Raw genomic sequence first — 11290 nt, 5'->3', positions numbered from 1 at the left:
TTGTTCAGTTCAGAGGCGAGAGCGCTGGCGGCTGAGCCGGACTGGCACAAGAGAAAATAAACGAAAAGAGAGCATTAATGTTCAGTGCGAGTAGATTACACCGGGTTTAAACATTTCCTTGAGTTCAACAATCCTCGTGGAGTGCTGCCAAACTTTAAGAGGGCTCCTCCCCCTCTTATTCGCCTGTTGCTAAAGTTTTTTGGGTGTGTCTCATATAACTGTACAGTTTATTTCCCTTCTCACTGAGTGTGAGTGTGAGTGTGAGAGAGACAGAGCGAGAGAGCAAGAGATTACTGGTGGACTTTCTGTAAACTGGTTGTGAGGAACTCTGTGTCTGGGATCATGAACACTGAAGTCCTTATTCTGGGTAAGTTAGTTCAGGACATCAGTGTGTGAGCAATACATGTCCTGTCTGTTTGACTGTGTTAAACTCTCGTTTGCTTCTCTGTACCCTTCATCTTTATCAGATTCATCAAACTCTCCTGTTCTTCCTGTCTCGCTGTCTCATCCACCACTCTCTAACTCTTCTTCTCATCTCTTTCTTTCTGCCTCTCTAAGATATAAAACACTCCAGACTTCTTTCTCTCTCTCGTGTCGGACACTGGAGACCTTCTCTCCTCTCACTTTCTCCAAAATTATAACAAGAATAATAATCTGTGTATTTGATGTCTCACCTTTTCACGTCGGGAAGACGTCTCAAAGTGCTTCTTGTTATTTTACTGTAGAGTGCAGTGAAGGTGTAGTTTTTAGGCAAACGCAGCAGCCAATTTGCACAGAGCACTGTCCTGCAAACAACTGTGAATTTTATCGTGGAGGGAGGGAGGGAGGGAGGGGGGGGGGGGAGGGAGGGAGGGAGGGGAGGGGGGAGGTTTTGTTGGGATAGTTCCTTCTTTAATTTGCTGCCAACTGAGCCCGGCTGACAATATCCACTTTATTTCCAATCGATTTAGATGCCCAAAACTGCAAGTTGTTGTTGTTGATTTGTGCTGTGAAGTGCTCTGAGATGTGAGGCTGTTCTTATATGAAAGTTGATGTGCAACTTACACTCCTGTCATTCGATCGGCTCCTTATCGCGTCATCGAGGCGTCGTCACAGGATTTCACTGCAAAATGGTTTGACTGTGTGGTTTGCGGGTGATCTACTGCCAACTATTGCCTTGATGGAAAATGACTGTTTCGCCCACAAAATATACACTCAATTCACTCTACACTATAAGGTGTAGTGACTGTACATTTTGTGGTCGGAGCAGCAGTCAATTGCGCACAGCGATCCCCGCAAACAGCCATGAAGTGAATGAGTGATCTTATTTAGGTGCGATTATTGGCCGGGACTCCGGGAGAGAGAGAAACTCTCTTCTCTTTTTATATAGTGCTGTGGGATCTTTAACATCCACCAGAACGGATGGGGAGTGAGGTTTAATGTCTCATCTGAAGGACGGCGTCTCCGACATTACAGCGCTCCCCCAGCACTGCACTGGAGATTCAGCCGAGACTGTTTTTATGAGCATTAGTTGCCCAGTGTGAACCCGACCCCCAACAACAACAACAACAACAACAACAACTTGCATTTCCGCCCCTCACTCAGGATAGCGTCCCAGAGCGCTTGACAGTGGCGGTCGAAGAGGAACGTGTTCAGGCACGACCTGAAGGTGGGGAAGGAGGGGTCAAGGTGGAGGGATTGAGGGAGAGAGATCCAGAGTTTCAGGGTGTAGCGGCTGAAAGTGCGGCCACTGATGGTGGAACAGAGGGGACGAGCGACCAGCAGGAGGTCAGAGCCAGTCGAGCAGAGGCAGCGGATAGTGGGTTGGGGAGTAAGCAGGTCGGAGAAATTAATCCGTCCGGTGATAGGGAGCCAGTGGAGTGGCGAGGGCTGGTGTGATGGGGTACGGGGTTCAGTGTGTGTAATAGGGAGCCAGTGGAGCCTGGTTAGAGCTGGTGATGGGTACGTGTTAGATTTCATGTTGTTTCACTGTGATAATTATAATAATAATATTCCTTGCATTTGATATAGTGCCTTATCACACCTTCGAGTCGTCTCAAAGTGCTTCACAGGATTGACTGTAAAATGAATTGACTGTATGTTTTGTGGGCGAAACGCAGCAGCCAATTGTGCACAGCAGCGTCCCCACAAACAGTCGTGGATTGAAGTGAAAAATGTATTATTATTTTTTTTGAAGGAAATATTACCCCAGAAAAGCAATCCGCCAATCGACTAACAACCAGGTTCCTACTTACTGTTCGGTACACAGTGGATTGTGGAGTAAGGAGACTTGCTCTCCTCGCCGGCCTTCCCGGCCCTCCCTCCACACTGCAGGTCATTCAGAACTCTGCAGCTCGTGTACTGTCCCGCAACAGACACCGGGACCACATTACTCCCACCCTCACCCTCACCCTCGCCCTCACTCCCACCCTCGCCCTCGCTCACCTCCACTGGCTCCCCATCCCCCAGAGGATCCAATTCAAGATCCTCATCCTCACCTACAAGGCCATTCACGGCCTCGCTCCCTCCTACCTCTCTGACCTACTATCCCCCTACCTACCTGCCCGTACCCTCCGTTCCTCTGGCTCCGGTCTGCTCCACATCCCCCGCCCCAACCGCCCTACCATCGGTAGCCTTCAGCCTCTCAGCCCCGAGGCTCTGGAACTCCATCCCCAGTGCCTTCGCCGCTTCCTCCCTTTCCTCCTTCAAGGCCGGTCTCAAGACCTTTCTCTTTGACCGAGCCTTCAGCTCCCCTCTCGACTCTCTACCCCCTCCTCGCTCCCTCCCTTCCTTCCCCTCACCCTGACCATTTCCCCCCAATGCTCGGGTCCCGACCAGCCCTTTGGGACGTCCTCCCGACGTGAAAGGCGCTCTATAAATGGAATCTTGTTGTTGTTGTTGTTGTTGCTCAACATTCCCCCTGTGCCGGGAATCGATCCCCGATCCTCTCGCTTGCGAGGCGCGCTCTCTAAACACTGAGCTACAGGACTCCACGGTCAGATTGTCAGACGTTGTAAACGTGTCTTCTGGTTGTTTTCAGTGATGTGGGTTTGCAGTGTGTGGTATCCACAGCTCGTCACAAGCCAGAGGTGCCGGGATGGTTATCAGCTTTCACCGGAATTTGTCTGTGTTGGTGAGTCTCAAACTACACCTACAATCACAGCTGCTCCTCCTCTCTCTCCCCTCTCCACCCTCCTCCCTCCCCTCCTCTCTCTCCCCTCTCCACCCTCCTCCCTCTCCTCCTCTCTCTCCCCTCTCCACCCTCCTCTACTCCCTCTTCTATCCCTCCTTTCTCACCTCCCTCCCCTCTCCCTCCTCTCCTCTCTCCCCTTCTCTCCTCCCTCCTCTCCTCTCTCCTCCCTCCTCTCCTCCCCTCCCCTCCCCTCTCCTTCACCTTTATTCCCCTCCGTTATCTTTTCTCTGTCCTTGCATTTTAAACCCTCCACAGTTGTGCTCCACTGAGACCGATTGCCCTGATGCCTCCGCTCGGCTGGCAATAGCCTTCTCCCTGTCCCCTTCCTGTCTCGCTCCACCATCAGTATCGAGCCTTCAGGCTTTCTGCCCCCACCCCCTGGAACTCCCTCCTGGAGCTCCTGTGCCTCACCCCCTCACTTGTCTCCTTCAAGACCCGTCTCAAGACCTTCTCATGTTGGTTATGGTTCGATGTTGTCTGAGTCTCTGTGTTCCTGACCAAAGCTGTTTCCCTTCTGAGCAGATACAGACGAGTGTGAGACTTATGGTGATCCAGCGCTCATTACCGCACTGTGTGGTTCATACACACTTTGTCACAACGTACCCGGGTCCTACTACTGTACCTGTCAACAAGGCTACGTCAGTCCTTCTGGAACAACTAATTTCACCCAAAGTACAGAGTGCGAAGGTGAGCACAATTCTCTGTTGTACATTTTGAAACCAGGTATTAATTTATTGCTCTGTGTCTCTCTGGAGTTGACAGTCACAGCCTGATATCCTCTGTTGTATTCTCCATGTCTTCCTCCCCTCATCCCTCCTCTTGGGTAACTCAGGCTCACCCCCCCCACCACCCTCTCCCTCCCTCCACCCTCTGCGCCACCATCTCTGGGTAAGTCTTCAGTCCATAGGCTCTTAACCTTTGGCTCTCCGTCCCTCTGCCCCTCCATCTCGTCCCCTCTCGTTCTGCCCTAATTTGCCTCAAATCAAATCTAGCAAATCGAGAGCACTCGCCTCGCAAGCGAGAGGACCGTTAGGCGAGGGCGAAACCTTGCGTTCAATTGGCTGCCATGTTTCTCCCACAAAATACAGTCAATTCGCTCACAGTCTGAAGCACTTTGAGATGTATCAACAATGTTGGGGAGGATAAGTTTGCAGAGCTACACGGAGAGCGCGGGGCAGTGGGATCGAATTGGACAGCTCTATTCAAAGAGCCGTCACAGACATGATGGACCGAATGGCCTCCTTCTGTGCTGTAAAATTCTATGAGTCTTTCATGCTATGAACACTACAAGGTGTGGTATATCAAAAGCAAGGATTATTATTATTAAATCCCAACACACTGAGGTCACCTTGGACCATTCCAATGCCCTCCGCGCTGGTCCCCCACCTCCACCACACACAAAATTCAATTAATTCAAAACTCCGCACCCAGAGAATTAGAAACTCCGCACAGAACTCTGTGCCCCCATCACCCCAGTGCTTTCCAGGCTCCACTCACTCCCAATCACTGAATTGGGACGTCCTCCTGACGTGAAAGGCGCTTTATAAATGGAATCTTGTTGTTGTTGTTGTTGGATCGATTTCAAGATCCTCTCACTCATTTTCCAACCCCTTCAGGTCCTCGCACCTCCCTACCTCTCTGATTTGGTTACCCCCCATTCCACCACCAGCTGCCGTCACTCGGCCTTCACTCGGCCGGCTCCAGCCTCCTGTTTGTCCCTCATCCACTCCGCTCCACCATTGATGGCTGTGCCTTCAGCCACTGATCCCCAAAACTCTGGAACTCTCCCCCTCAATCTCTCCGTCTTGCCCCTCCCTCCACACTTTCAAATCTCGCCTAAAAAACCTTCCTTTTTTGCTTAGCCGAGTGTCTGACACATGAGAAACCCATCACCATTGCTCAAGAGTATTCAAGTCAAATTTAACATTTTAAATATCTCAATTAAATCGCCCTCAACTTTCTGAACACCAGAGATTATATATTACATCATATTTAACATTATATGAATATTAAAGTATGCAACCAAGGTAATCCAACCCGTCTTAGAATACGAAATACAAGTCATGGATGGGACGGAACTTGCCAAGAGGGGGGAAGCTGAGAGGCGTTAGTTGACTTGTCTCTCTCTGTGTCACAACACAAACAGGATGCTCGGCTGAATTGTGAAATCTTTTGAGATCAGATCCCCAGAGGTCCCACTCGGACTGTACAGTGTCTGGTCAGGCTGCACCTTGAGCTGCATCAAGTTCTGGTCACTGTGACATGAGGGGCTGCCCAGGTCCCAGAGACAGTGCAGAGGAGAGCAACGAGGATGGTCCCCAGTGTTAGAGCAATGAGCTACGGGCAATGATTAGACAAGCGAGAGGGCTCTTCAGTTCTCAGAAGGTGTCTCAGAGGAGACCTTATAGAGGTGTGTAACATTGTAAATGGGATTGAATCCCAGATCAATACTTTGGGATGCACTGAGACAGCGGAACAAGAGGCCACAAGGTTAGAGATGCAAAGGGGCAATTTCAGGACAGACACCAAGAAGTGTTTCTTTACCCAGAGGGTAATTAACAAATGGAACAGGTGGTGTGGAAGGGGTTGAGATCAGGACAATGGGAATCGTTTAAAAAGCAGCTCAATGCTGTGATGGGGACGGTCGGGCGAGTGTTGTGGAGGTGATGAGATCAGATGGGGTGAAGGGACTTCTTCAACCAAACCCATCTTGGGATCTTGTGAAGGCTGAAGTGGACCTTTTCGTGTTCATTTGCTGCCCTCAGGAGGAGGGAAAGGTTTGGTGCAACTTGAAGTCCGATTCCTTGGCAGCTTCGTATTACATGAGCCTTTCAACAGTAAAGAGACTTGTTCAGGCGGACGTTAATGATCCCTGTGGCCCTGTTTGTGGCAATTTGTTTGCGCAAAATTGGCTGCCGTGTTTCGCCCACAAAACACATGGTCACTTTACAGCAAGTCATGTGAAGCGCTTTGAGGCACCTCAATGACATGATGACATGTGTGACCCCGACACATGTCTGTGCTTCCCTCAGTGTTTTGGGACATCCTCCCGATGTGAAAGCGCTACACAAATGTAATCTTCTTCTTGTTGCTGTCTCGTATCCAGTTAGAATGAGGCTGCTTTTGAAGCTGGAAGGAAAGAAAGAGAGAGAGAAAAAAGGAAAGAAAGAGAGAGAGAGAGAGAGAGAGAGCCAGGGAGGGAGGGAGGGAGGGAATGAATGGAGCGAGATAAAAAGATAGAAAGAGCAAGAAAGAAACAGAGAGGAAGAGAAAAAGAGAGATAGAGGAAAAAAATAGAGGTAGAAAAAGAGAGAATGAAAGACAGATGAAGAAGGAAAGAGAAAGATATAGAGAGATAGAGCAAAAAAGAGAGGAGAAAGAAAATTAAACTTGTATTTTTATCAGTTCCCTTTCCTGAACTTGTTTCGGAGCTTTGATCCTTTCTCATCAGATGTGTTTATTACAGATATCAATGAGTGTCAGTCCAGCCCATGTGGCTCCAACGCAACTTGTCACAACACTGAGGGAGGTTTCCTGTGTGTATGTGACAAAGGGTTTGTCTCCAGCACCGGAACAGCTTCTTTCAACACCACAATGAATTACTGTAAAGGTAAAGACTTGACTGTCCCTCTCAGACAATCCCACAGCGATGGCACTGCGCTGCTGTTTGGCTTTGATCTTCCTTGACATCTGCTGTCGTTGCTCCATATCTGTCCCGTCCATGGAAATGGGCAACACAGTAGGAGGCCTTTTGGCCCATTGTTTGTGCCAGTGTTTGCTCCTCCAACAAACCATCCACCCATATCCCCATTCCCTGCTCCTTCTTCATGTCCTGCAGTCGCCTTCCTCGGCATGTGCCCGGCTCGTATCCCTGTGGAGATCATTGCATGCACTGTTTGTGCTCTGGGAGCTACACTGCGTGAGGGGCAGTGTATAAATGCACATTGTTGTTGTTTGGCTTCGAGTGTGGCTATTGAAGGCTTTAACGCAGTTTCTAAGGATGGGTCTTTGACCCTTGGTTGCTGAAGAATAAAATGAAATCATTCTTGTTGCAACAATGCACTGTACACTGACTGTCGTCCTTTGGATGAGATGTTAATCTGAGGTCTCGTCTGTCTGTTCAGGTGGATGTCAAAGATCCTGAAGGCTATTCCAAAAGAGAAGGAAGTTTCTCTCTCCCAGTGCCGTGGCCGACAATCCCCCAGACACAATTAGTCACTAACTCCATGGCTCTCTGTGTGACATGACTGTGTGCAAAATTGGCTGCTGTCTTTTCTCACAAAACACAGTCACTGCACTTTACAGCAAATCCTCAAAATGTATGAATTAATGCATTTCCCTCTCAACACGAGGCTCTGTGAGCCGATCACCCCGATCCTCACCAGGCTTCACTGGTTCCCCTTCCCCCAGAGGATCGAGTTCAAGATCCTTGTCCTCTCATTTAAAGCCATCCACGGCCTTGCTCTGCTCCACCTCTGTGACCTCCGAGAACCATACCAAACTGTCCGCTCCCTCTGCTCAGCGGCCATTGGCCTGCTCCACGTCCCCGCCATGCCCACGCCACCATCGGCAGTCAGGCTTCAGCCTTTTTGCCCCCACCCTCTGAAACTCCATCCCAGAGCCACTCATCCTCGCTCCCTCCCTTGACTCCTTCAACGCCTTTCTCAAGACCCTCTTTAACCAGGCCTTTGGTCAGCCTTCCACCTTCACCCTCTTTACATCAGACTGCAGCTCAGGTCCAAACCCTTGACTGTACTATATGTCCTCCCTCCGTGAAATGCAATGTATCAATGCGATTTGTTGCTGTTCGACAATGTTTAGAGAACTGGAGACTCTTTAGGCTTAAAAGAAGATGTCTTAGAGTTGGCCATGTAGAGATGTACAAGAATTTTCATGGGATTCAGACAGTAAACACCGAACAATACTTTCCATTGCACCGAGGCAGCAGGACAAGCTGGCACAGCTTCAGAGTTGCATTGGGCAGGGCGGGCACCAGGAAGTATTTCTTTACCAAGTTGGTATTGATGCCTTGGATCATTTATCAGGAAGGCTGACTGAGGCCTGGACGCTGGATTCATTGTAGAAACCTCTTGATGCTGTTAATGGATGGATGGTTGGACGAGTGTTGTGGAGATGATGAGATCAGATGGGCCGAAGGGACGTCTTCACCCAAACCCATCTTGTGATCTTGTGTGTGTGGTCAAAGAGGAAGTCATTGAGACAGATCTTAAATGATGTGAGGGAGGGAGGAAGTTGAAGGAAGTCCACGGTGGAGATGGTGTGGGTCAAACGACCATACAATTACCAAAGCTATAGTCCATGTTATACCCATCTTTTGATCTTATCACAGAAAGTCCACGTTCCCTGAAACTGTGGCTGTTTTCACACAGACAACAATTACTAGGATTTTCTTATTACAGATCGCGACGAGTGTGAAAGCAGCCCATGTGGCTCCAACGAAACTTGTCACAATACGGAGGGAAGTTTCCACTGCACGTTTGATCCAGGTTCTGCCTCCCGCAACAACACAACCAATCACTCTGAAGGTAAAGGCTTGACTTGCCCTCTCGTCAATCTCAGAGCAATGGCGCTGTGCTTCTGTTGGAATTCTGCTCCCATCCTTTGGAATTCCATCCTTTGGAATTCCATCCCTCAGTCCCGTCGCCTCACTCCCTCCCCGTCTGCTTCAAGGAATGAGTCAAGATGCTCCTCTTTGACAGCGCATTCGGTCACCCTCCTACCCTGACCCTCCCTGCCTTCCACCCCTCCTAATACCAATCCCCAGCTCAGGCACAATTCCTGACTGTCCAATACCTTGTGATGTCCTCCTGATGTGAAAGGCACTGTATTAATGTAGTTTGTGCTTTTGTTGCAGTCAATCCCAGAGCAGTGGCGCTGTACTTCTGTTTGTGTTTGTTCAGTTTGAAATCAATCCTTTCAAAGCCAGGGAGCCAGTGGAGGCTGGCGAGGATTGGGATAATTGGGGTGTGGAGGTTGGTACTGGTGACGATAAGATGGGTCTCAGATTGGCCTTTCCTGGGCACTTCCTTGATGTCGTCTCATGTCCTTGTTTTGGGGCTACGATCCTTTGTCATTCGGGTTTTCTTGTTGCAATAAGATGTCTCTCAGATTGGATTCATCCTGATCTGAAGCACTTACTGATCTCTTTTCATCTCCTGCAATCATTGGACCTGCAATCGTAATAACATAAGAATTATTGGACAAAAGAAACCAAGGTCCATCCAGTTCACCTTGTACCATCCTGGCAGTCGCATGCACAGGTCGTGTCGCAAACTATATATTGTGTCCTTCGCTATTATTTCCAACAGAAATCCATATTTTTCGAATTTTTCGATGAGGTAACGGAGAGGGTGGATAAAGGTAGTGCAGTTGATGTAGTTTATATGGACTTTCAAAAGGCATTTGACAAAGTGCCACGTGAAAGACTTGTAAGAAAGATAGAAGCCCACGGTATAAAAGGGACAGTGTCAGCGGATCCAGAACGGGCCGGGAGACAGAGAGCAGAGAGTTGTGGTGAACGGCTGCTTTTCTGACTGGAGGGAAGTGTACAGTGGTGTCCCCCAGGGATCGGTATTAGGACCACTGCTCTTCTTAATATACATAAATGATCTGGACTTGGGTATAGCAAGTACCATTTCCAAGTTTGCGGACGACACAAAGTTAGGGAGGGGGTAAACAGTGAGAAGGATAGGAGCCGACTGCAGGAAGACAGAGACAGATAGTAAAATGGGCGACACAGCAGATGAGTGTCAATGTGGAGAAATGCGGGTAATGCATTTTGGTAGAAAGAATGAGGGAATGCAATATAGGCGGTAATACAATCTTAAGGGGGACAAAAGAACAGAGACCTGGGGATGCAGGTAAATGAATCCTTGAAGGTGTCAGGACAGGAGGATAAGGCTGTAAAAAGGGCAAATGGGATTCTAGGCTTTATAAATAGGGGCATAGAGTACAAGAGTCCGGAGGTTATGATTAACCTATATAAACACTGGTTAGGCCTCAGTTAGAATACTGCGCCCAGTTCTGGGCACCACACTATAGGAAGGATGTGAAGGCGTTGGAAAGGGCGCAGAGGAGATTTACGAGGATGGGACCAGGAATGAGGGACCGTGATGATGAGGAATGGCGAGAGAATCGAAGATTATTCTCATTGGAGCAGAGAAGGTTACGAGGACCTAATAGAGGTCTTCAAAATCATGAGGGGATTTTATAGGTTAGAAATGGAAAAACTGTTTCCACTGGTGGGTGTGTCGGTGACTCGCGGTCACAGATTCAAAGTAGTTTCTAAAAGAAGCCGAGAGTAGGTGAGAAGAAATGTTTTCACGCAGTGAGTTGTTGGAATTTGGAACGCATCGCCTGAAAGGGCGGTCGAGGCCGATTCAATAACAACTTTTAAAAGCGCGGTGGACAGGTATTTGAGGAGGACGGGTTTGCGGGTTATGGGGAAAGGGCCGGGGAGTGGGACTGACATTACATTGCTCTGTTCAAAGAGCTGCACAAAACTTGATGGGCCGAATGGCCTCTTTTTGTGCTGTAGAATTCTATGATTCTATGATTCTATGATCTCATTTGTTTTTGAAACAATCAACACTTTCTGCAGCTCTGACTCCCAAGGTGTCTGTTCCATACATTTACTGCTCACTCACTGAAATAGTGTTTCTGAGGATGGAGAAAATTTGGAATGAATTGGACACAATAGATTGGAAAAAACAAATTGCAAATATTAATCTATAGCCCATTCGTCCTTCAGATGAAACCAAAGCCCCATCTGTGCCTTTTCAGGTGAATGTTACAGGTCCCACAGCACAATTGAGTGATTGAGTGAGTGAGTGAGTGAGTCAGACAGACAGACAGAAAAAGAAAGAAAGGAAGAAAGGAAGAAAGAAAAAGAAAGAAAGAGAAAGAAAGAGAAAGAAAGAAAGAAAGAAAGAAAGAAAGTGGAAGAAGGAAAGAGAGAGAGCAAAAAAGAGAGGAGCAAGAGAAACAAACTTGTATTTTTATCAGTTCCCGTTCCTGAGCTTATTTCGGAGCTTTGATCCTTTCTCATCAGATGTGTTTATTACAGATATCAATGAGTGTCAGTCCAGCCCATGTGGA

General features: G+C 48.4%; 1 protein-coding gene across 1 annotated transcript; it reads left to right on the top strand.

The window, feature by feature from the left end:
* The first annotated feature begins 201 nt into the window (after positions 1-201).
* On the top strand, positions 202-9322 carry LOC121851087 (adhesion G protein-coupled receptor E1-like). Its single transcript, XM_042344602.1, has 6 exons — positions 202-367; positions 3020-3112; positions 3695-3859; positions 6639-6782; positions 8593-8718; positions 9291-9322. The coding sequence occupies exons 1-6, from the start codon at positions 343-345 to the stop codon at positions 9320-9322; spliced, it is 585 nt and encodes a 194-aa protein (XP_042200536.1). The 5' UTR covers positions 202-342.
* Positions 9323-11290: the final 1968 nt, after the last annotated feature.

This window comes from Callorhinchus milii, unplaced genomic scaffold (assembly GCF_018977255.1).
Source record: "Callorhinchus milii isolate IMCB2004 unplaced genomic scaffold, IMCB_Cmil_1.0 Scaffold29, whole genome shotgun sequence".
NCBI classification, from domain to species: domain Eukaryota; kingdom Metazoa; phylum Chordata; class Chondrichthyes; order Chimaeriformes; family Callorhinchidae; genus Callorhinchus; species Callorhinchus milii.
Note: the sequence above shows the minus strand (reverse complement) of the source record. Positions and strands in the feature narration are given on the sequence as shown.